The 25,551-nt window shown below is 52.3% G+C and overlaps 5 protein-coding genes across 5 annotated transcripts in view; 3 read left to right on the top strand and 2 right to left on the bottom strand.

Annotated features, from left to right (window-relative positions):
* LOC116999522 (NAD(P)(+)--arginine ADP-ribosyltransferase 2-like) overlaps positions 1–25,551 on the top strand; it is a 703,496-nt gene that overhangs the window by 439,807 nt on the left and 238,138 nt on the right. The gene's annotated exons all lie outside the window — the stretch shown is intronic.
* LOC116999088 (erythroblast NAD(P)(+)--arginine ADP-ribosyltransferase-like) lies at positions 1,000–2,168 on the top strand. The gene is made up of 2 exons (XM_033065452.1): positions 1,000–1,750; positions 2,083–2,168. Exons 1-2 carry the CDS (start codon positions 1,000–1,002, stop codon positions 2,166–2,168), a joined length of 837 nt encoding a protein of 278 aa, XP_032921343.1.
* Positions 9,464–10,852, top strand: LOC116999184 (NAD(P)(+)--arginine ADP-ribosyltransferase 1-like). Its single transcript, XM_033065561.1, has 2 exons — positions 9,464–10,193; positions 10,626–10,852. The coding sequence occupies exons 1-2, from the start codon at positions 9,464–9,466 to the stop codon at positions 10,850–10,852; spliced, it is 957 nt and encodes a 318-aa protein (XP_032921452.1).
* On the bottom strand, positions 13,975–15,348 carry LOC116999237 (erythroblast NAD(P)(+)--arginine ADP-ribosyltransferase-like). The gene is made up of 2 exons (XM_033065702.1): positions 14,598–15,348; positions 13,975–14,141 (listed from the first exon to the last, which is right to left on the bottom strand). The coding sequence occupies exons 1-2, from the start codon at positions 15,346–15,348 to the stop codon at positions 13,975–13,977; spliced, it is 918 nt and encodes a 305-aa protein (XP_032921593.1).
* On the bottom strand, positions 22,731–25,277 carry LOC116994763 (erythroblast NAD(P)(+)--arginine ADP-ribosyltransferase-like). The gene is made up of 3 exons (XM_033056693.1): positions 25,042–25,277; positions 23,591–24,384; positions 22,731–23,092 (listed from the first exon to the last, which is right to left on the bottom strand). Exons 2-3 carry the CDS (start codon positions 24,339–24,341, stop codon positions 23,007–23,009), a joined length of 837 nt encoding a protein of 278 aa, XP_032912584.1. The 5' UTR covers positions 24,342–24,384; positions 25,042–25,277; the 3' UTR covers positions 22,731–23,006.

A 25,551-nucleotide genomic window follows, 5' to 3' on the forward strand; every position in this document is an offset into this window, starting at 1 on the left:
AAAACTGAAAGGTCAAATGATCCAAGATATTGGGGCACTCAGTGACAACCTGGGCCTGAATGCCCTGCTGTGACTCTCCAGGACTATACAAGTATTTCAAGAAAGAGGCGGAGCCATGCAAATTATTTATAATAGAAGTGCTGATTCTGTGTCAACCAAGTCGCCCATTTTAATGAATATTTATAATTAGGGTGGACAAATAACTGGTGGCAAAGCCCATGTGAGTTGCAGGAGCAAGAGAGATCCACTGTGAGTTCCAGCTGATCAAGAATTCCGGCTCTCTGGTACCTCCAGCTGTGCCAGGAAGTTCACTCCGGCCAATTTCGGTATCAGGGGCTGGGGGGACACTGGGGACACTTGGGGAGACAGGGGACTGTGGGATTGGGGTCTGGGGGGCACTGGGGGTGTCATGGGACGGGGATTGGGGTCATGGGGTGCTCTGGGGGAAAGTGAGGGGGACATGGGATGGTGGGAGTGGGATTGGGGTCATGGGGGGCTGGGACACACTGTGGGGGTAGGGGGTGATGCCCGGATTTGGGTTGAGGTTCTGTGGTGACACCAAAGAAATTGGGGACTGGGAGTGGGATTGGGGTGTGGGGACAGGTTGAGGAGAACACTGAGGAGCTCAGGGAGTGACCCCAGGATTTGGGCTGGGATGTTGGGTGGTGGCTGAGGGGAATTGTAATCATGGGAGCAGGATTGGGCTCCTGGGGGGCCATGGTACTGTGGGATTGGGATTGGGGTTCCTGGGGACTGGGGGATATTGGGGAGGCAAAAGTAACCTCAGGATTTCGGATGAAGGACCCCGGACATGTGCAGGTGTCTCCTAGCCAGGAGTGCCTCCCTTCCCCCTGGGCTGACCCCACTGCCCACCCCAGTCCCTTACTGAGGAATCCTCCCAGTGTCCCCTTTCTGTCCCTCAGTGTCACCTCTGTGTCCCCTCTGTGTCCTCTCTGTGTCCCCCAGCGTCCACACTGCTCCCTGTGACCTCTCCCCTCCATGGCCCTCCTGGCTCTCACCCTGGCTCTGCTGGCAATGACCGTGACCACCACGGCCGATAAGGTGAGACCCCTGGACATGGCCTCGGACTCCTTCGATGACCAGTACCAGGGCTGTGGCCCTGCCATGGAGGCGGAGCTACCAGCCCTGAACCACTCTGAGTTCCAGGACAATCCTCTGTTTGCTGGGATCTGGCCAGGGGCTGTGGAGATGTGGCAGAGTCGGGGGTCCCCTGTGTCCCCTCTGTTGTCCCCAGCCCAGGCCATCGCCATCATGGCCGGCATCAATAGGGATCTGTACGAGTATTTCAATGAGGAAGTGAGAGTGGCTGGGCGCTCCCCCCAGGAATACCGGGATAATTTCCACTTCAAAACTCTGCATTTCCTGCTGACCGACGCTCTGGCCACGCTGAGGGCTGCTCAGGGGCAGCAATGTCACTTGGTGTTCGGGGCAATGGACCACATACGCTACAAGGCAAAGCCTGCCGACATCGTCCGGTTCGGTCACTTTGTGTCATTGTCGTTTCTCAAAATTGGCCCCGAAACTTCCGGGAACAGCACGATGTTCCAGGTGAAGACGTGCCATGGCGCGGACATCGATGCATTCACCGGATTGTCCATTCATGATGATGTGCTGATCCCACCCTATGAGAAGTTCAAGGTCACCAAATTCATTGAGAAAGGGAAGGACGTGGAGATCCATCTTGTCTCCGTCGGGACCTACAGCAAATACAACTGCGAGTGGCTGAGAGGTGGGCACAGCCTGGGGCCATGGGGACAGACTGGGGCCATGGGGACACTTCTGAAGAGACACAGGGGACAATGACACTGACATCTTCATTCCGACCCTGTCTGCCCTCTCCACAGACAGTGCTGTGGGGACAGGCCCTGTGTGCTGGACATGGGTGGGCTGGGACCCTCCATGGCAGCCCCTGAATCTGTCGTTTGCTGTCCTGTCCTGTCATTTTCCCCTGTCCTGTCACCTTATGGACCCCATCTCTCCTGTCACCCTTTGCCCCAATTTTAGCCGTCCTCAACCCCTCACTCACTCATGGTCACGTTGACCTCCCTCTTTGTCCCCCAGGTGGGAGCATCCCCATGGTCCCCTGCCACCTCGGAGGACTCCTCCTGGCCACCACAGCCCTGGCACTGGCAACCGGCATCCTCTGAGCCATGAAGTCACCAAAGTCACCAAGGTCACTGTGGTCATTGCGGCCACCACAAACACCAAGACCACCAGGATAGTCAGAGTAACGAGGTCACAAAAGCTACCAAGGCCCCCACTGCCACTACGACCACCTTGGCCACCATGGCCTCCATGAGGTTACTGGGACCACCACTGGCACTGTGGTCACAGTGCCACAAGAACATTGTACAAAACAATTGTATAAAACACTTACATCAAAAAAATTGTAACAAATCAATTCCATTAAATTACTCTATCAAAACAATTGTGTTAAATACAGTAAGTTCACGAATACAAGCCGCACTGACTATAAGCCGCATCTCTGGGTGTTGGCAAATATTTCGGTTTTTGTCCATAGATAAGCCGCACACGAATATAAGCCGCTTTGTCGTTCGCAGTGAGGACCCGCGTGCAATTAGTAACAGAACCGCGGGAGGGCGGGGTTTACTGGCTGAGCTAAGGCTGTGCAGGCTCGGCCCGCTAGGGGCCGCTGATGGGGCCAGGTGGCCCAGCCCGGTGCTGCCGCTCGGGGCCGGCCGCCGCTGCCACTGGGCTCGGTCACCCCGGGTCGGCGCTGCCCCGCGGTGGCAGGCAGGGACGGAGCTTTCCCTGCTCCTACGGCAGCGGCGGCGGGCGGGGACGGAGCTTTCCCGCGCCCGTGGCGCCGGCGGCGGGCAGGGACGGAGTTTCCCCGCTCCTGCCGCGGCGGCGGCGGGCGGGGACAAAGCACCCCGTCGGCTCCCCGAGCTGCAGCAATGGCGGCGCGCGCTTCCCCCCCCTCCCCGGGCCGCAGCAATGGCGGCGCGGGCTTCTCCCCCCCCTCCCCGGGCCGTGGTAGGGGCGGCCCGGGTCCCCCCTCTCCTCCCTGGGCCGCAGCAATGGCGGCGCGGGCTTCCCCCCCCTCCCCGGGCCGCGGTAGGGGCGGCCCGGGTCCCCCCCCCCCGGGCCGCGGTAGGGGCGGCCCGGGTCCCCCCTCTCCTCCCCGGGCCGCGGCAATGGCGGCGCCGGGCCCCCCCCCGTCTCTCCCCTGGGCTGTGGCAGAGGAGGAAAGAGAGCTCTCCCGCCTCTCTCCCCGCCCCCCGTGCTGCCTACAGGGAGCCAGGCTCCACCCGTGGTGCAACAAAGTAGCGATTTGTAACAATCGCAAAATGCCGACTTTGCAGCTGCTCGGCTCAGCACTCTGGCAGGCACTTCTGAGGTTGTATTAGCCGCTCCTGATTATTAGCCGCATTTCCGGTTTAGGAGCAAAATCTTAGTCAAATTGGTGCGGCTTGTATTCGTGAAATTACTGTAATTGTATTAAATTATTTGTATCAAAACTAATCTATTAAATTATTCTATCCGAAGAGATCCATTAAATAATTCTACCAAAGCAGCAAAAAGAGACAATTCCCAAGCAGGGCTCGATGTCACTCCCCACACCCACACCCATGGCAGCGTCTCTTCCTCTCGGTCTCGTGGAGGATTCTTGGGGAGCACCCCCTTCACAAGGGAGGAACCTCACACCCATTTCAATCCCAGCAGGAATACGGGACAGGAATCTCTGTCTGAGAGGGGACTGGACATTCCCAGTGTCAGGTGATGCTCAAGGGGGCATTGGGAGGAGCAGGCTGGAAGTCAGAGGGACCGTGCCCCTGTGTCCTGCCCAGTGAGGCACATCGGGAGTGCCGTGTCCAGTTCTGTCCAGTGCTGTGTCCAGTTCTGCCAAGTTCTGTGTCCGGTTCTGTTCAGTGCTGAGTCCAGTTCTCCCAGTGCCGGGTCCAGTTCTGGGCTGCTCCGGACCCAATCCTGTGTTCAGGATGACACTGCCTGAGCTGGGAGGCTAGACCAGGTGCCCCCTCAGGATCCTTCCATCCTGACCCATTCTGGGATTTTGGGATCCTGGGGGTTGTAGTTTGGGGATTTCCCACTGGAGGGCAGCAGTGAGAGCAGGAAATCAGCTGCAGTTCCAGGTGCCACCAGCAGGCGGCAGCACAAGCCCGGCCCCGGGGCTCGGGAATGGTTCGGGATGGAGTGAGCTTAAAGCATGCCCGGGGCCACCCCTGCCAGACCAGGGACATCTTCCCCTGGGCCAGGCTGCTCCAGGGCCCGCCCAGCCTGGCCTGGGACACAGCCAGGGATGGGGCAGCCACAGCTTCTCTGGGTAGCCTGTGCCAGGCCATCACCACCCTCACAGGGCAGGAGTTTATAGGAAGATGGGTGGCAATGTCCGTGAAAAACGACTCCGTGGGTCGGGGTCTTTAGGAGAAATGGTTCTCAGTGTCTTCAAAATGGATGTTGATGTCTCCACATGAGAAGACATGAAGTTGTCACAGCACCCGGGGGTTGCATCAGAGAGTTTGAACTCCAAAGCTTTGGGGTAATAGGAGAAGTGGGACCCCACAAATTCTATCGCATAACCCAGACAACCTGAACTTCTGAACTTTGGGGGGAAATGCCAGGTCCAAGGGAACATGGGGCAGGTGGTTTGAAGCAAAACCATCTGGGATATTGGGGCACTCGGTGACAATGACACCCAGGGACCCCATTTTTATGACTCCCCAAGACAATAAAAATTATTTCCTGAAAGAGGAAGAGCCACGCTAATTATTTACAGGGAAAGTGCTGGTTCTGTGTTAGGTAAGAAGCCCATTTTGATGAATATGTAAAATGAGGGTGGAGAGATTCCACGTGGCAAAGTCCCCCCTGAGCTGCAGGACCAGGAGAGATGTTGCATGTAGGTAAAGCACCATAAAATGAGGGGCTAATTACCCTTGTAAAATCATAGTTCAGTGCACACTAGGTGCACACTACTTTGGCTAAGCAGAAGAGAGCTCTCCTGAGGCGATTAAACTGTAATTTTAAATATCAATCTCACAGTCTTCTTCTCTGTCTCTCAGCTTAAGACATCTCTGACCTTTACTACCTGCACAACAACACCTTCTCATTTTTCTTTTACCTCCATCCTTCTCTAGGGCCAAAACTAAGGGGTCTTGTTGGGGTAAAGTAATACCACACCCTCTCTACCATTCAGGTTTGGTTTTGTTCTATTTGTTTTCTCTTCTTAAAAAGAACATTAAAGGCAAAAGAGTATTATATTGTAAGGTCCCGTTTACAGGCCACTTTTCCTCATTCCCTAATTTACATAGTAGCCACCACAGATTATAATATTCTATTAAATCACTTTTCTTCAAATTGCCTCCACGGACCCCTCCCAAATATTTCCAATGTGCCAAACTTCACCCCAGGGGACTCTTTGACAATCTCCTTGCTCCCGGTGCTGCCCACTCCTGGCTCTATCCAGACACCTTCACTTTGCAGTGAAAATTATCACTTGTGTTCCTTTCTTTACTCTCATTCCACTGACACTGCACCAAACACAGATTGGGAATCTGAGTTCTGACCTGCACCAGGGCTGGCCTTTCTGGCACTGGCAAGCAATTAACAGGAAAGGATCATGTAACAGGGGTGAGAGTTTTACACTCCATAATTAGTTGTTTGTCTTTGTCCTTCCTGTTTCCACTCACAGTCGGGATAAACAAACACACCAAGGAAATGGATTTTCTCGTGTTCGAGCTTGGTTGTTTATTAAATCTTATCAAAAAGTACAGAAAGTTCAGCAGCACTTCCAGCTACCTGCTAGAAGTGAGGAAAATGGAGACAGATCCAGCTACTTTAAAGTCTCTTAAAGCTAAACAATCCAACAGAGAAATAACATCTGTATTATTTACACTTTTAATTCTATAACTAAATTCCCATGACTCTTAGTGTGACACTGACTGACCAACCAGAAACAGCTGCTTGAAACCCATGAAGAAAAGGAAGGAGTAGGAACATTGAAAAAGACAACACTCAAACCCTTCCATATTGTCTCATATTTATTACTATACTATATAAACCTGAAATTTAAAACCCTTTACCATGTGAAATCACACACTTTAAATTAACTACACACCCATGATTTTAACTGCATCACCACTCAAATTTAGAAGCCTACTCCAAGGCTTCAGGTCAAAAGCAGTGTTCTCCAGGGGGTCAGTGCCTGACAGCACAGAGAGCTCAAAACCCCCAGGTTTGGGGGATCCAACAGGATCACACGGTCCAACCCCACAGAATCCACCCCATCCTGATCCACCAAGGGAATGCAGGACGAGGTGGCACAATCCAAAATCCTTTTGACAGGAACAGAAGCATGAAACGAAATCTTATTGACAGAAATCCGGACAAGAAACATCAGTCATGTACAGAAGGCACAAATTCACATGTTGAACAATCACTGCCAAAATTCCAACACCTGGGACCATACCTAAAGTGATCAGACTCCCTTTATGGCACTCTAATCCCTAAAGGACTCCAGCCTGTGAATTCCAACGTTGGCAATTTCACCCGTGCGCCAGCGCCCTGCATGAGTCGTCACACGCATTTTACAGGAGTTACTGAAACAAGAGCAGAGGGAAAATTCACAACAATCAACAAATACCTTGAATTTCCTGCAGCCCATCTTTGTCTCCCCCCACAGAGAGCCGGTGAAGCACGGAGTCCCTCGGGAAATTCTCAGGGCACGCCAAGGGCCTGCGCATCTCCAGCGGACCTTGCAGCTGAGCAGAGAATTCTCTCCTACCTGGCTGGCCAACTGAATCCCAAAGCTGGGGAAGGAAATAAAACCTCTGAACCAGGACTCCCAGGGCCTCGTGCTGTTGTTGCCACACAAAAAGTTCCAAGGGCTTTGTTAAAGTCTGGAGATCCCATGGGAGATGCTGACATCAGGGCCCTCTTTCAGTTCTAGAATGCATGTCCTTCCTCAGGAGCCCAAACCAAAGCTCATTCTGGGGTCTCCTTTGTGGGGGGACGTCAGGAGACCTGTGGGGAAATTTTCAGAACAACGTGATTACAGAAGAACTGTGAGCTGCAGCAGTGACTGTTCTCCTCATCCTGGGGGTCAGGAAATTCAATTTGGAACTGAAGTTTGTGGTTTTGCTCTACAGTTTATACGCGTCTCACTGTAACCACAAGTAGATGTGGAACCAAGGGCGGAGCTCGCAGTGTCACAAAGAGCTCTACTACTGGAAATGATGAAGGAAAGGGAAGAAGAAGAAAGTAAAAAAGACCTAAGAACCTCCACCTTGTCCCATACCTATAACTATGTTCTAAAAATCCCAAATTCAAAACCTTTCTCCATATGAAATCACACACTTCTGCTCCAACTACACATCTGTGACTTTAACCCCATCACACAAATTTGGAAGGTTTTTCCAAGGCCTCAAGTCAAAAGCAGTGTTCTCCTGGGGATCAGGGTCAGAAAGCACAGAAAGTTCAAAACTCGCAGGTTTCTGGGTTCCCACATGGCAGCAGGAGAAAGAGCAAACACAGGAACTCATTTGAGATCTGCTTTGGGCATTGCTCGTGCACATGCAGGCACATGGAAAGAAAGAAATCCATTCCCAGCACAGGGATCTGTGATTAAATATGAACAGGAAATATTGTCCCTCCTCGACAGCACCCAAAGAAGGGGCCGTGCCACAGCCCAGGGCACAGCAGCTCAGGGATTGCCAAATCCGTTGGAGAAATAGCCTGGCAATAAAGCACCCTGGTGTTAATTGCTGATAAATTAACCCTTTCAGCTCAGACCCAGCACCCCCAGGGATCGTTGGAAGAGGAAACGCTCCTGGGGATTACAGGAAAATGGATTTTCTGAGCTACCACGTCAGGAAGTGTTCAGGTATCTCCTGGTGTTGCTGGAGCCCATTTTTGGGGTGCAGAACTTCTCCTGACACACCAACACAGGCAGGAAAGCCACCCAGGCAGTGCCCCAAGAGATCATCCCCAGGTTTGGGGTGCCTACAGGGATATCATTTGATAGGGGACCCCATTTGGTGTCTGGGGTGTGACAGCAACCCAGTGAGCAGTGGGGAGTGGGACTGGGGGCACTGGGGGGATATGGGACCGTGAGATAGGGGTCCTGGGGGATCAGAAATAAGAGAGAGAAGAGAAAGTTTTGGTTCCTCTGAAGGTGATGGATAGGGTTGAAAGATGAACTTACAGAAAACTAGAAAATTATGTAGAAGTGACGTCACAAGAGCATAAACGTGGCTGGAGCTGCTGGAGAAACAGATAAAGGGAGCTCCACTGAAGGGTTTTTGGCACGTTCTGTAACACAGAAGCGGCAGCACCGACCAAAAGTGAAAGTTCAAGGTCAGGGGATGAGGATATTGGGGCACTCAGTGAAAAGTATGCCACATTTTATGACTCCAGAGCAATAAAATTTTATCTTAAACAAGGCTGAGCCAAGTAATTATTGACGGGATAATGCTTGTACTGTGTCAGTTAAACAGCCCATTTTAATGAATATTTATAATTAGGATGGATAAATACCCGGTGGCAAAGCCCCCCTGAGCTGCAGGAGCAGGAGAGATCCGCTGTGAGTCCGAGCTGATCAAGAATTCCGGCTCTCTGGTTCCTCCAGCTGTGCCAGGGAGTTCACTCCGACTGTTTTCGGTATCAGGGGCTGAGGGGACACTGGGGACAGTTGAGGGGGACAGGGGACTGTGGGATTGGGGTCTGGGAGGCACTGGGGGGAGTCATGGGACTGCATTGCTTTCCTGAGGGGGCCCTGGGGGTCTCATGGGACTGGGAATGTTATTGTGGTGTGGGGGGGAACAAGGGGGACACTGGGGGACCCCAGGTCTTGGGTCAGGGTGCTGGGGGTCAGCAGGATCACCGGGAGGGGTACAAGGGACTGGGACAGGGATTTGGGTCACAAAAGGCACTGGGAACACTGGGAGGGGGGACACAGAACTATGGGAGTGGGATTGGGGTGCTGGGGGGGTTCTGGGGTTGCTGGAGGGGGGTCAGGAAATGACCCCAGGATTTGGGATCAGGGTCCTGTAGGGGAGCTGAGAAGACACTGTGAGGGGGGATATAGGACTGTGGGAGTGGGATTGGGGTTCTGGGGGACATGAGGGAGGCTTCAGGACTGACCCCAGGATTTGGGATTGGGGTCCCAGGACATGTCCAGGGGTCTCCTGACCAGGGTTGCCTCCCCTCCCCTGGCTGACCCCACTGTCCCTCCCCAGCCCCTCACCAAGGAAGCCCTCCCATGTCCCTCAGCATCCTCTGGGTCCCATCAGTGTCCCACCAGTGTCCCCTGGGACCCCTCAGTGTCTCTTCAGTGTCCCCTGTGTCTCATCAGAATCCACTTGTTGTCTCCTCTGTGCTCACTCTTTGTCCACTCTCTGTCCATTCTGTGCCCACTCTGTGTCCCATCAGTGCCCCCCAGTGGCCACCGTGGACTCTCCTCACCATGTTCCTCCTGGCTCAGACTCTGGCACTGCTGGCAGTGGCCCTTGTGGCCATCCAAGTGGTACCCCTGGCCATCGCCCAGAAGTCCTTTGATGACCGGCGCCTGGAGTGTAACCTTCGCCCGACCAAGGTGACGTCACAACCGAGGAGCATCGAGTTCCTGCAGAATGTCGAGTTTGCCCAGCTCTGGTCTGAGGCCAGGGCCGCCTGGCAGGCACGGGGGAGCCCCATGGCCCCTCTGAGCCAGGAGGAGGCCATTGCCCTCATGATGTACACCTCGGGGGATGTGCACAGGTCACTCAATGCGACCATGCACGAGGTCAGGAGCTCCCGCCAGCAATACCGGAACAACTTCCACTTCAAAACGCTGCATTTCCTGCTCACCCGGGCCCTGCAGAAGCTGAGAGACCCCAACAAGTGCCAGGACGTGTTCATGGGGATGAGGGGACTCCAATTCCAAGTGAAGCCTGGTGCCAGAGTTCGCTTCGGTGACTTTGAATCGGCGTCACAAAGCCACGAGGTCTCAGCCCAGTACGGCAATGACACGATGTTCTACGTGCACACATGCCACGGCGCCGACATCCAGAAATTCTCTAACAATACCAACGAGATGGAGGTGCTGATTCCTCCCTTTGAGGTCTTCGAGGTTGCCAATGTCACTCGGGAAGGGGACACGATGAACATCGAGCTGCGCTCCACTGGGAGCTACGACTGCGAGGAGGAGCCGACAGGTGATGTCAGGGGAGTGGGGACACTGTTAGGTGACGTCACAGGGGGCGGGGACGCAATGAGGTGATGTCACGGGGGACATTCCCTGAGGGGACAGGGGATGATCGGTGAGGGTTGGGGACAGGGACATCCCGTGCTGGGGACACTCCCTGGGATTGGGGGGACAGGGGCACCCATGGTTGGGCACAGGGACAGGGACCCTGTAATGGCCCCCTGTGGACCCCACACCCTCAGTGCCCCCCTGACCCCCTGTCCCTCCTCCCATGGCCCCTGACCCCTCTCTTTGTCCCCTCAGGTGGGTCGCTCCCCAGGACCTCCCCCCACCTCTGGGGGCTTCTCCTGGCCACTGTGCTCATGGTAGTGGTCACCGGAAGCCCCTGAGCCACGAGGCCACCAAGAACACAGTGACCCTGGAGGCCACTGTGGCCACCAAGATCATGAAGGCCACCAGGACCCCCAGAGAAATGAGGCCACCAACGCCGTTGTGGCCACCATGGTCACTGTGGCCACTGTGTCCCCTATGACCACTCTGGCCACTCTGGGCATTGGAACCACCATGATCACCATGGCCATTGTGGCCACTGTGGCCCATGAGGCCACCTTGGCCACCGTGATCAGTGTAACTACTGAGGCCACCATGGTCACCGTGGTTACAGGGTGACCAAGGGCACCGTGGCCATTGATTCCACTGTGGCCGCCGTGGTCACTGTGAGGAGGGGTCCATCCTGGGGTGGCCCCCCAAGAGCTGCCCGGTGAGGGAGCGGTGCCAGGGCAGCAGGAGCAGCACGGGGGGGCTGGAGCTGCCAGGACAGCGCTGGACAGACAGACAGCAGGGACCGGCCATCGCCTGGGCCAGCTGGGTACTTCCCATGGAGGGGTTTGGGAGAGGCAATGGCACGACCAGCTCCTAAAGCTGCTTGGCTACCTCGCCTGATGGATCAAAAAAATTGCTGCTTGCTCACCTGGAGTATCTGATGTTTATCAAAAATTTTATCTTTGCTCACCTGGCATATCAAAAGTTTCCCAAAATTAATTTTTACTCACCTGATGAATCTGCTCCAGATCCTTAATGCCTTTCCTGCAGGGCACCTCATTTCCCAAAATAAAGCAGTTCCTGCAACTTTTGTTAAAGGCAAGTGAAAGCTTTATTTTCCAAACCTCGACCTTCAAAGAAGTGATGGAGAATTGTTCCTCCCCTTTTCTTTGTTCACTGCAGCCCCTCATGAAGGACCTGGGGGGGTTGGAGTGTGTCCAGGGCAGGGATGGAGTTGGGTCTGGAGCAGCAGGAGCGGCTTAGGGAGCTGCTCAGAACAATTAAAAAAGGATGAATGATTCGTTCAAAAAGCTCCCAAGTTCCTGATGTTATAAATGTGAAACAAAAGTCTCAATTTTTAGCAAAATCTAGGTTGCTTTATTTTATATAGACAGAGCAAAGCAGCGCTGGGGAATGTGAGGGGTCACTGCCCACTCCAGGCTCCAGTGAATTTTGTTTTGCTTTTTCTTATAGTGTGGTCTCTCAGGGTAATCAATAATTTTTGGTTTTTTCTGTCCTAATTTTGCCAGGCAAGCAGTGGTGGCCGAAATAAACATCCATAAAATCTCTGGGAGTCAGTCCCATCGATAACCATCAGGTCTGGGTAGATAAAGCTGCCAGAAATCAGGAAGTTCTGGTCTTGTAGATAGGCATTCATTGATAAAACAAAGGCAGGAAATCTGATTTTGCAAAATCAATCAGACTATTGGAAAGTCTGATTTTACAAACTGGTAGCAGATACAAATTATTTAGAAACATAATATTCATAACGGGGGATTTAAAACAGAATGATTTAATCACATTTTTACTCTATCGAGTGTCACTTCAGACTTTTGTATTCTGTTTTATACAAACCTCAGTACTTCTGTGATTAACACAAATCTTTCATCAATTATCACACTGATTCGAGGCAACAAACTGAAAGAAGCATTGGGAGGATAAAAAAAATGAAAAACGGAAAAAGGATGAAAAATAAAATAGAGAAAAGGGGAGAGAGGCAGCAGCGCCAATTTATTTCTGAAAAACCTGGTGTTTCGCCCAGGAAAGACTTTTTTCTTTTTTGATTTTTAGCAAAGCAGGGGATTTTCCCTCGCTAGCCCGCACAGCTCCTGAGCTCGCCCTGGAGCTGCGCTTTGGGAGTTGCCCACCGGAGGGCAGCAGTGAGTCCAGGTCAGCTGCAGTTCGGGGAGCCACCAGCAGGCGGCAGCACGAGCCCGGCCCCGAGGCTTGGGAATGGTTCGGGATGGAGCGACCTTAAAGTGCGTCCGGGGCCAGCCCTGCCAGGCCAGGGACATCTTCCCCTGGACCAGGCTGCTCCAGGGCCTGCCCAGCCTGGCCTGGGACACAACTAGGGACAGGACAGCCACAGCTTCTCTGGGCAGCCTGTGCCAGGCAACCACCACCCTCACAGGGCAGGAGATTATAGGAAGATGGGCAGTGATGTCCATGAAAAACGACTCAGTGGGTCGGGGTCTTTAGGAGTCTTCAAAATGGGTCTTGATGTCTCCACATGAGAAGACAGAAGTTTGTCACAGCACCCAGGTGGTTTCACCCAAGAGTTTGAACTCCCAAACTTTAGGGTAATAGGAGAATTGGGTCCCCACAAAGTCTCTCATAACCCTGACAGCCTGAACTTCTGTCAGGAGCTGTCAGGGGATCAGTGGCAACCCTGTGCACTCTGGCAACACCCACCTGAGAATTGCCCCTCATGTGGGGAAGAAGGCTTGGGAGCATGGGGGAAGGAAGGAGGGCAAGGGGTTTTTAACTGGGCACCCAAATTGGAAACTTTCCCAAATTTTTCATTTAACTTAAATTAACGTGAAAGAGAGGAATAAATATAGCATCTGATAAGTCTCCCTCAGTTTGAACATGATACAACTTCTTCCCTACACTGTCCCAAAAAGAAGTGAAAAAAACAGAAACCCCTGTACTGTTAGGAAATTATTTAAAAATCCAAAGAAAGAAAATTTGTAGGATTCCTGTTAGATAACTTAAATTCCCCCCATTCAAGGGTACCAGAACTTGATAATGGATGCCTCTCTCAGGAGGACCAAGCTTAGGGTGACTGAGCTCATTGCCCATCCTGGAGCTTCGTTCCCATGCCCAGAAGTAAAGGGAAAATCAAAGGAAAAGACCCAAATATATAATTAATTCAGCACTCTGTCCCCAATATTGATTCCAACTTACGATTTTTCTTTGGGTAGAGGAGGCCCATTGGGTCAACTCAAGACTTCTGGGCAGGTGCTCAACCTGTTGACCTGTGCTCAGGATTCTTCTTGCAGGCATTGAGTGGAGGGTCCCGGTTGCCCCTTGGATTGCCCTCACTAAAACGTGAGGGGTTTTTGGGGAAGCAGCAACCCAAAAGTGACTTGTGTCCTGCAGCTGATGCGTCAGGAGTCGCTTCTCCAGGGAGCCCCGAGCAGAGGTCCCTGTTCGGGCGCCATTTGCTTTGTTTTGATACAATTATTTAATGAAATTGTGTTGATAGAAAAATTCAAAAGCATTGTTCTATACAATTGACTTGATACAATTATTTAATAGAATTGTTTTGATAGAATTATTTAATAGAATTTCTTTGATAGAATTATTTAAGAGAACTTCTTTGCACAATGGTCTTGATGGCCTCAGTGGCCACAATTCCTCTGGTAGCCTTGTGTTGGTTCAGGGATTCTTGGTGATCTTGGTGGTCACAGTGGCCTTGGTGCTTACAGTGTCCATGGTGGCCAGAGGGGCTGTGGTGGTTGCAGTGGTCACAGTGCCAGTGGTGGCCGCAGTGACCTCATGGAGGCCACAGAGGCCAAGGCAGCCATCGTGACAGCGGTGGCCTTGGTAGCCTTGGTGGCCTCGTTTCTCTGGCTGTCCTGGTGGCCTTGGTGATTGTCTGCTGAGCAGGCAGAGGCCCTGGGGATGCTCCAACCTGGGGGACAAAGACGGAGGTCAGGGTGACCTTGGGGGAGTGAGGGGGTCTGGGACAGCCATAATGGGGGCAAGGGGTGACAGGAGAGATGGGGACCATGAGGTGACAATGTGCAGGGGTGGGGCATGAGCAGGTGCAGGGGTCAGTGAGGTAGAGGGTCATGGTGGGAGTGAGGGGTGACGGGGACAGGGGACAGGGGGTGCCATGGGGGGTCCCAGCCCACCGACATCCAGCACACGGGGCCTGTCCCCACAGCACTGTGTGTGGAGAGGAGGGACAGGGTTGGAATGGGGCTGTCCCTGTCCCTGTCCCCTTCCAGATGTGCAGGTCCCCCTCCATGTGCCGTGTCCCCAGTCAGTGTCATTGTCCCCTGTGCATCATCAGGGGTGTCCCCATGGTCCAGTGGGTGTCCCCATGGCCCCAGTGGGTGTCCCCATGGCCCCAGGCTGTCCCTACCTGTTGGCGACCCGCAGTTGAATTTGCTGTGGGTCCCGGTGGTGTTGAGGTGGATCTCCACGTTGTTCCCTTTTGGGATGACTTTGGTGACAATGAACTTCTCATAGGGTGGGATCAGCACCTCCTTCTCATAGGGATATCTGGAGAATGCCTGGATGTCTGCACCATGACACGTGTGCACCTCAAACACCGTGGTGGTCCCAAAGAATTTGGCGATATTTTTGCAAATAGATGATGACGCAAATTGACCGAACCGGACGATGTCACCAACATTAGCGTGGAACAGGTAGTTTTTAACCCCCCGGATCACACAGTGACATTTCTTTCCCTGAGCGTCCCTCAGCTTGGCCAGGGCATCGGTCAGCAGGAAATGCAGCGTTTTGAAGTGGAAGTTCTGCTGATATGTCTGGGGGCAACGCCCGGCCTTGCGAACATTATCGTTGAACTCCTTGTACAGGTCACTCATGGTGTAGGCCATGATGGCGACAGCCTGGGCTGAGGACGACAGAGGGGACACAGGGGATCCCCGAATCTGCCAGTTTGCCACAGCCTTTGGCCAGACCTGGGCAAACAGGGAATTGCTCTGAAACTCAGAGTGGTTCAGGGCCGGCAGCTCCGCCTCCATGTCAGGGCCACAGCCCTGGTACTGGTCATCGAAGGAGTCCAGGGCCATGTCCAGGGGCTTTTCCTCATAGGCCATGGTGGCCACGGTGATTGCCAGCAGTGCCAGGGTGAGAGCCAGGAGGGCCATGGAGGGGAGAGACCACAGGGAGCAGTGTAGACACTGGGGGACATGGAAGTGACACAGGGAGGGTTCCTGAGTGAGGGACTGGGGAGGGCAGTGGGGTCAGCCCAGGAGGAAGGGAGGCACTCCTGGCCAGGAGACCCCTGCACATGTCTGGCGTCCCTCATCCCAAATCCTGGGGTCTCTTTTGCCTCCCCAAAGTCCCCCAGGAACCCAATCCCAATCCCACAAGACCACAGCCCCCCCCAGAAGCCCAATCCTACTCCCATGATTACAATTCCCCTCAGCACCCCAGGACCCCATCCCAAATCCTGGGGTCACTCCCTGAGTCCCTCAGTGTTCCCCTCAGCCTGTCCCCACACCCCAATCACACCCCCAGTCCTCAATTTCTTTGTCACCCCAGAACCTCAACCCAAATCCGGGCATCACCCCCTACACCCACAGTACGTCCCAGCCCCACCATGACCCCAATCCCATTCCCACCATCCCGTGTCCCTCTCACTTTCCCCCAGAGCACCCCATGACCCTAATCCCAGTCCCATGACACCCCCAGTGCTTCCCCAGACCCCAATCCCACAGTCCCCTGTCCCCCCCAGTGTCCGCAGTAACCCTCCCAGCCCCTGATACCCAAATCAGCCGGAGTGAACTCCCTGGCAGAGCTGGAGGCACCAGAGAGCCGGAATTCTTGATCAGCTCGGACTCACAGCGGATCTCTCCTGCTCCTGCAGCTCAGGGGGGCTTTGCCACTGGGTATTTATCGGCCCTAATTATAAATATTCATTAAAATAGGCTGTTGCTGACAGAACCAGGGCTTTTCCCGTAAATAATTTGCATGGCTCCGCCTCTTTTGGGATATAATTTTACTCCCGGCGGAGTCATGAAAGGGGATTCATGTTGCAGTTGTCACCTAGTGCCTCAATATCCTGATTGCCTTGCCTTGACCTTTTGCTTTTCGTCTGGCTTCTGTTACAGAACTAGCCAAAAACCCCTCACTGGAGTTCCCTCTATCTTTTTCTGCATCGGCTCCAGCCACCTTTGCCCTGCTGTTTCCCCACTTTTACATTCTTTTATATTTTTCTGCTAGTTCATCTTTCAGCCCTATCCAGCACCTTCAGGGGAACAGATACTTTATATTCTCTTATTTCTCACCCCCCAGGACCCCAATCCCATGGTCCCACATCCCCCCAGTGCCCCCAGTCCCACTCCCCATTGCTCACTGGGTTGCTGTCACACCCCAGACACCAAATGGGGTCCCCTACCAGATCACATCCCTGCAGGCACTCCAAACCTGGGGATGATCTCTTGGGGCACTCCCTGGGTGGCTTCCCTGGCTGTGTTGGTGTGCCAGGAGAAGTTCTGCACCCCAAAAAAAGGGCTCCAGCAACACCAGGAGATACCTGAGCCCTTCCTGACGTGGTAGCTCAGAAAATCCATTTTCTGCAATCCCCGGGAGCCTTTCTTCTTCCAGTGATCTCTGCGGGTGATGGGTCTGAGCTCAAAGGGTTAATTTATCAGCAATTAACACCAGGGTGGTGTATTGCCAGGTTATTTCTCCCCCAGATTTGGCAATCCCCGAGCTACTGTGCCCTGGGCTGTGGCACGGCCCCTTCTTTGGGTGCTGCCGAGGAGGGACAATATTTCCTGTTCATATTTAATCACAGATCCCTGTGCTGGGAATGGATTTCTTGCTTTCCATGTGGCTCCATGTGCATGAGCAATGCCCAAAGCAGATCTCAAGTGAGTTCCTCTGTTTGCTCTTTCTCCTGCTGCCCCATCCAGATCTCTTTGTGACTCTGCGAGCTCCATCCTCGGTTTCACTTCTCTTTGTGGTTATGGTGATCAGAGCATCTACCACAAACTTCTGTCCCAGATTGAATTTCCTGGCCCCTTGGATGAGGAGAACAGCCACTGCTGCAGCTCACAGTTGTTCTGTGATCACCTCCTTCTGACAAGCATCCCACAGGTCGGGTGCTGTCTTTGATACACAAAAAACTCCAAGTGCTTTGTTAAAGTCTGGAGATCCCTTGGGAGATGCCGACGTCAGGGCCACCTTTGAATACCAGACACCCTCACTTTGCAGCCAAAATTATCATTTGTGTTATTTTTCAACTGTCATTCTGCAGACACTGCACCGACCACAGATTGGGAATCTGAGTTCTGACCTGCACCAGTGCCGGGATTTGCAGCGCTGAGGAACAATTAACAGGAAAGGATCACACGGTCCAGCCCTGCACAATCCACCCTGTCCTGATCCTCCAAGGGAACACAGGACGAGGTGGCACAAGCCAAGAACCTTTTGACAGACTCACAGGCAAGAAACACCAGTCATGTGCAGAAGGCACTAAATGACACGTACAACAATCAAACCCAAAATTCCAAGACCTGGACCAGTACCTAAAGTCATCAGACAGACGCTGATCCTGTCAAGGTCCCAGGATGTTGCTGCAGCAGCTCCTGTCTTCTTTGGGCAATGGTGATGGCAGCGAGAGAGCAGGAACAAAAGCAAAAGTCAAAGCAAAGCGAAGGCCAGAAGTGAAGTGCTCTCCCCAGTTCATAGATGCTTACATAGAGACGTCCCAACAAGCTAAGACACAAACTTGAACCACACTTCTTAACTGGTCAGAATTCCAGTTTCTTAGCACACCAGGTTATACATAAACTACACGTATGGCATATCATGTTCTAATTACAAAATATAAACAATATTCTTTTAATAATTTTATTATGTCTAAAACCATGTTCCTGGAGCCTCCATGGAAACACTGCTATGTAAAACTTCACTAGAACTCGCACTTCTACTCTGGCAACTCAGACCTTCTACTCACTAAAAGCACTTAAAGCTCATTCTAAAACTTACTGACGTACTTATCCTAAAACTTAAACTTGCACCTCTACTTTATGTGTGAGTGGTTTAGCACACTTCAATCCATTCAAAGGCTTTAATTCAATCCCTGCACTGTGATTTCACTCTGAAAAATTCAGAGAGACGGCCAACTCACAAACTTCATCAGATAACATCCGTTAAATATGTGGAAATAGAACCTGGAAAGGGATCCCAGGAAAGGTTAAAGAGGGCCTTGTACATTTGGCGGACTGACCATGGTTCACTCTTTACACCATAATCCAACAGCTCTGCACAGCTCAGTGCGAGCCAAGCGCAGCGCCCGTACCGATAGCCCAGACTGTGACGACAATGGGGAAACTTGGAACCTTGGAGCTCGAATATTTGCCTCAATGATCCTATCCATTGGAACAGCACACGCATTGAAAACCCAAAATAACCTTGGCTGTGGGCTTGCAAAACAAACTGGTGCTACTAGCTGTGCCCTAACAGGTTTATTAACAGATGTTGATAGTGTCAGGCATGCTACACTACTGTACAGAACTGCTGTTGATTTTTTGCTTTTAGCACCTGGTCATGGTTGTGAGGATTTTGAAGGACTGTGCTGCATCAACCTTTGTGATCACTCTCAATCTATCCATGTTAACACACAGCCCCTCCGAGACAGTGTCACCAAACTCAGATTTGTGTGTGATAACGACTGCCATGGACATATGGGGTTACCCCCTCGGTGCTTTTGTTGCACTTTTCGTGCTGGGTTATCTCTAAATGATTAAAGCAGCTCGTAGTTGCTAAAAAGGATTTTTATTGTAAAAGAGCATCAGTCTTCAAAGGCACAGTCACAGACGTTGAAGTCTAGGCTAAGTTTTAGCATAAAGTCCCAAAAAAAAGCAGGAGCCATCCCTGGTGTCCCAGAGAGGTTGGTGTTGTCGCCAGAGTTCCAATCTTCTTCTCAGGTGCTGGAGACACTGGCAGGCACAGAAAAGCAATGGCAAAAGTGCAGTGGCAAAAAGCAAAAAGCAATGGCAAAAAACAATGGCAAAAACCACTAACTCTCCCTGGTACCGAACCTTATATAGGATTTTTCCAACAAGTTAACACGTAAATTCAAACCACAACCTCTCAACCTATGAGAAATCCAATTTCTTAACATGCTCGGATACATATAAACTATGTATATGATCGATCTTGTTCTACCTGAAAACTGTGAGCAATGTTCTCACTGGAGTTCTGTTTTGTCTAAGTAGAGTCTAGCAAGGAGCTTCTGGAGCCTCTACTGAAAACATCAGTGTGTTTGTTAGCCTTCACTAGATCTGGTATCTGCACCTTTACTTACTGAAAACATTACAGGTCTCACTGAATCTTACTGATTTATTTATTTATCCTAAAACTCAAATTTACATCTAAACTTATACTCAAACTTATTCTTTTACCTAAACTCCCATTCTATGTGTGGGTGGCTTAACATGTTTCTATCCATCCAAGGGCTTTAATTCAATTCCTGCACTCTGGCTTCTGCCTGAAGGATTCAGGCAGGCCCTTGTCTCACTGACTCCAACCTGGACACACACTCAGAGGATGGGGACTCACTGGCTGGATTAAGCATTTTGTGAAAGCAGCATTTTATATTTCAGCTGCGGTGCTGCTTCTAGCAATATGTTTGCCTTTTATCTTTATCTTGTGTATTTAGAGACTGACTGATAAATCAACAAAGAGAATCCTATTGGTGGAACAGAAAGGGGGAGATGTGGGAATACAACCAGAGGGCAGAACTTCGAGCACTGCTCAGCTCGTCACAACCAGCAAGGATGTGCTGGCCACAGCAGCCACAAGCCTTGGCAAGAGTAAGCGGGATTTTGAAGAAGGAACGTGAGAGATGAGAAAGTGCTTGGTATGAGGTGCTGAGCTCGCAGCTTTGTGGGGAATCCTGGGAATTACTGCATGTGCCTGGTTAGCTTAAAGCGAGGCAGAGACTGAGCACTGTTATTTAGTTACAAGTGAGCAATGGAGCCTGGTTACAGGAATGTTATTGCTGGCTATTTTTAGCAATGGCTGAAAAAGTGTATAAACTCTGCTTTGTGTGTCAATAAACGGCTTCACGGCCTAATGCAAGCACAGCATGGAGACACCGTCTCTTCTTTACCGCCACACTCAGGTGGCCACAGTGGCCGTGGTTGTCACAGTGACCTCGGTGACCTCAGGGACCTTGGTGGCCGTGTGGTTTAGAGTGGCCACCTTGGCCACCATGGCCTCCATGAGGTCACAACCACTGGCGCTGTGATGACTGCAGCCACCACAGCCACCACAGCCACTTGGCCACAGTGCCACAAGGACATTGCGTGAAACAATTATATAAAATACTTACATTAAAAAAATTGTAACAAATCAATTCTATTAAATAGATCTATCAAAACAATTCTGTTAAATAATTGTATTAAATAAATTGCATAAAAACTAATATCTGAAATTATTCTATCAATACAGATTCATTAATTAATTCTACCAAAGCAGCAAAAAGAGACAATTCCCAAGCAGGGCTCGATGGCACTCCCCACCCCACACCCATGGCAGCATCTCTTCCTCTCAACCTCATGGAGGATTCTTCGGGGGCACCCCCTTCCCAAGGGAGGAACCTCACCTCCATTTCATTGCCAGTAGGAATATGCAACAGGAATCTCTATCTGAGAGGGGATTGGACATTCTCAGGGTCAGGTGATGCTCCGTGGGGGCATTGGGAGGAGTGGGGCTGGAAGTCAGAGTGGTTGTGCACCTGTGTCCTGCCCAGTGAGGCACATCGGGAGTGCCGTGTCCAGTTCTCCCCAGTGTTGTGTCCAGTTTGGTCCAGTGCTGTGTCCAGTTCTGCCAAGTTCTATGTCCAGTTCTCCCAGTGCTGTGTCCAGTTCTGGGCTGCTCTGGACCCAATCCTGTGTTCAGGATGACACTGCCTGAGCTGGGAGCTTAGACCAGGTGCCCGCTCTGGGTCCTTCCATCCTGACCCATTCTGGAATTTTGGAGTTATGGGATTTGCACTTCAGAAATTACCCACCGGAGGGCAGCAATGAGAGCAGGAAATCAGCTGCAGTTCCGGGTGCCACCAGCAGGCGGCAGCACGAGCCCGACCCCGGGGCTTGGGAATGGTTCGGGATGGAGCGACCTTAAAGCGCGTCCGGGGCCAGCCCTGCCAGGTCAGGGACATCTTCCCCTGGGCCAGGCTGCTCCAGGGCCCGCCCAGCCTGGCCTGTGACACGACCAGGGACGGGGCAGCCACAGCTTCTCTGGGCAGCCTGTGCCAGGCCATCACCACCCTCACACGGCAGGAGTTTATAGGAAGATGAGCGGTGATGTCCGTGAAAAATGACTCAGGGGGTCGGGGTCTTTAGGAGTGTTCAAAATGGGTCTTGATGTCTCCACGTGAGAAGACAGAAGTTTGTCACAGCACCCAGGTGGTTTCACCCAAGAGTTTGAACTCCCAAACTTTAGGGTAATAGGAGAATTGGGTCCCCACAAAGTCTCTTTCATAACCCTGACAGCCTGAACTTCTCTCAAGAGACATCAGGGGATCGGTGGTAACCCTGTGCACTCTGGCAACGCTCGCCTGAGAATCGCTCCTCAGGAAGGGGGAAGAAGGCTTGGAAGCACGGGGAGAGGAAGGAGGGCAAGGGGTTTTTAACTGGGCACCCAAATTGGAAACTTTTCCAAATTTTTCATTTAACTTAAATTAACGTGAAAGAGAGGAATAAATATAGCATCTGATAAGTCTCCCTCAGCTTGAGCATGATACAACTTCTTCCCTACACTGTCCCAAAAACAAGTGAAAAAACCAGAAACCCCTGTACTGTTAGGAAATCATTTAAAAATCCAATGAAGAAAATTTGTAGGATTCCTCTTAGATAACTTAAATTCCCCCCATTCAAGGGTACCAGAACTTGATAATGGATGCCTCTCTCAGGAGGACAAAGCTTAAGGAGACTGAGCTCATTGCCCATCCTGGAGCTTCGTTCCCATGCCCAGAAGTAAAGGGAAAATCAAAGGAAAAGACCCAAATACATAATTAATTCAGCATGCTGTCCCCAATATTGATTCCAACTTACGATTTCTCTTTGGGTAGAGGAGGCCCATTGGGTCAGCTCAAGACTTCTGGGCAGGTGCTCAACCTGTTGACCTGTGCTCAGGATTCTTCTCGCAGGCGTTGAGTGGAGGGTGCCGGTCACACCTTGGATTGCCCTCTCTGAAATGTGAGGGGTTTTTGGGAAGGCAGCAACCCAAAAGTGACTTGTGTCCTGCAGCTGATGTGTCAGGAGTCGCTTCTCCAGGGACCCTCAAGCAGAGGTCCCTGCTCGGGCGCCACTTGCTTTGTTTTGATACAAATATTTAATGAAATAGTGTTGATAGAAAAATTCAAAAGCATTGTTCTATACAATTGACTTGATACAATTATTTAATAGAATTGTTTTGATAGAATTATTTAATAGAATTTCTTTGATACAATTGTTTTGATACAATTATTGAAGAGAATTCCTTTGCACAATGGCCTTGATGGCCACAGTGGCTGTGGTAGCCTTGTGGCTCAGGGAGTCTTGGTGACCATGGTGACCACAGTGGCCTTGGTACTTACAGTGACCATGGTGGCCAGAGGGGCTGTGGTGGTTGCAGTGGCCAGAGTGCCAGTGGTGGCCACAGTGACCTCAAGGAGGCCATAGTGGCCAAGGTGCCCGCAGTGGTAGCCATGGTAACCTTGGTGACCTCGTTTCTCTGGCTGTCCTGATGATTGTGGTGACCACAGTGACCACAGTGACCCTGGTGACCTTGGTGACTTCGTGGCTCAGAGGATCCCTGTGGCCACTGCCAGGGCTGTGGTGGCCAGGAGGAGTCCTGCAAGGTGGTCGGGGGCTCTGGGGACGCTCCCACCTGGGGGACAATAAAGGGGGTCAGGGGGAGAATGGGGGGTGTGGGTTTTGGGGACGGCCATAACGAGGGCTCAGGGTGACAGGAGAGATGGGGGCCATGAGGTGACAGGAGGCATGGTGCTGGGGGTGCAGGGGACAGGAAGGTCAGAGGGGTCATGGTGGGAGTGAGGGGTGACAGGGTCAGGGTGACAGGGGGAACGTGGGGTGACAAGGGGTAATGGGATTTCAGGGGGTGCCAAGAGAGGGGACAGGGGGGACAGGGGTGATGTGGGGGAATCCCGGCGCACCCACATCCAGCACACAGGGCCTGTCCCCGCAGCACTGTCTATGGAGAAGAGGGACAGGATGGGAACTGGGGTGCCCCTGGCCTGTCCCCTCCCAGATGTGCAGGTCCCCCTCCGTGTGCCATGTCCCCTGTCAGTGTCATTGACCCCTGTGCATCATCAGGGGTGTCCCCATGGCCCCAGTGGGTGTCCCCATGGCCCCAGGCTGTCCCCACCTCTCAGCCACTCGCAGTTGTATTTGCTGTAGGTCCCGATGGAGTCGAGGTGGATCTCCACCTTCTCCCAATCCTCGATGACTTTGGTGACCTTGAACTTCTCAAAGGGTGGGATCAGCACCTCATCCTCGTTGGGAAAATCAGTGAATGTTTTGATGAACGCGCCGTGACACGTCTGCATCTGGAACACCATGGTGTTGTCGAATTGTTCAGTGACTGTTTTGTGAAGCGATGATGACACGAAGTGACCGAACCGGACGATGTTGCCAGGCTTTGCCTTGTACCTTATGTGGTCCATCCCCCAGAACACCAAGTGACATTTCTGCTTCTGAGCAGCCCTCAGCGTGGCCAGGGCGTCGGTCAGCAGGAAATGCAGCGTTTTGAAGTGGAAATTGTCCCGGTATTTCTGGGGGGAGCACCCGGCCACTCGCAATTCTTCATTGAACTGATCGCCTTGGTTAAGCACGGTGCCGGCCATGATGGCAATGGCCTGGTCTGGGGACAACAGAGGGGACACAGGGGACCCCCGACTCTGCCACCTTTCCCTGGCCAGATGCCACAGCTGGGCAAAATAAGAATTGTTCTGCAACTCGGAGCGGTTCAGGGCTGGCAGCTCCGCCCTCATGGCTGAGCCACAGCCCTGGTACTGGTCATCGAAGGAGTCCGGGGCCATATCCAGGGGTCTCAGCACATAGGCCGTGGTGGTCACGGTCATTGCCAGCAGTGCCAGGGTGAGAGCCGGGAGGGCCATGGAGGGGAGAGGCCACAGGGAGCAGTGTGGACACTGGGGGACACTGGGGGACACAGAGGGGACACAGAGATGACACTGAGGGGACACTGGGAAGGTTCCTCAGAGAGGGACTGGGGAGGGCAGTGGGGTCAGGCCAGAGGGAAGGGAGGCACTCCTGGCCAGGAGACCCCTGCACACGTCTGAGGTTCCTCATCCCGAATCCTGGGGTCACTTTTGCATCCGCAATGTCCCTCACGAATCCCAATCCCAATCCCACAGTTCCACAGCCCCCGCCAGAAACCCAGTCCTGCTCCCATGATCACAATTCCCCTCAGCACCCCCCAGGACCCCAGTCCAAATCCTGGGGTCACTCCCTGAGCCCCTCAGTGTTCCCCTCAGCCTGTCCCCACACCCCAATCCCACTCCCAGTCCCCAATTTCTTTGGTGTCACCCCAGAACCTCAACCCAAATCCGGGCATCACCCCCTACCCCTACAGTGTGTCCCAGCCCCCCATGACCCCAATCCCACTCCCACCATCCCGTGTCCCCCCTCACTTTCCCCAAGAGCACCCCATGACCCCAATCCCAGTCCCATCACACCCCAAGAGCACCCCATGACCCCAATCCCAGTCCCATCACACCCCCAGTGCCCCCCAGACCCCAATCCCACAGTCCCCTGTCCCCCCTCAAGTGTCCCCAGTGCCCCCCCAGCCCCTGATACCGAAATCAGCCGGAGTGAACTCCCTGGCACATCTGGAGGTACCAGAGAGCCGGAATTCTTGATCAGCTCGGACTCACAGCGGATCTCTCTTGCTCCTGCAGCTCAGGGCTCTCTGCCACCAGGAATTTATCCACTCTAATTATAAATATTCATTAAAATGGGCTGCTTGGCTAATACAGAGCAGGGCTTTTCCCGTTTTGTTTGCATGGCTCCGCCTCTTTCAGAATGGAATTTTACTCCCATGGAGAGCCATAAAAGGATCTTCAGGGAGTGGTTTTCCCTGAGTGCCTAAATATGTTGTATAACCTCGCCCATGTCTCCTTTGGCCAGCGCTACCAGTTACAGAGCTTGCCAAAATCCCCTCGCTGGAATGCTCCTCATCTGTTTCTCTTCCAGCTCCAGCCACATTTATCCTGCTGTGTCCCCACTCTGACATCTTTTTATATCTTTCTGCTCTTGTTTCATCTCTCAGCCCTATCTAGACTCTTCAGAGGAACTGGAACTTTCTAT

The sequence above is a fragment of the Catharus ustulatus genome, chromosome 1, assembly GCF_009819885.2.
Source record: "Catharus ustulatus isolate bCatUst1 chromosome 1, bCatUst1.pri.v2, whole genome shotgun sequence".
NCBI lineage: Eukaryota > Metazoa > Chordata > Aves > Passeriformes > Turdidae > Catharus > Catharus ustulatus.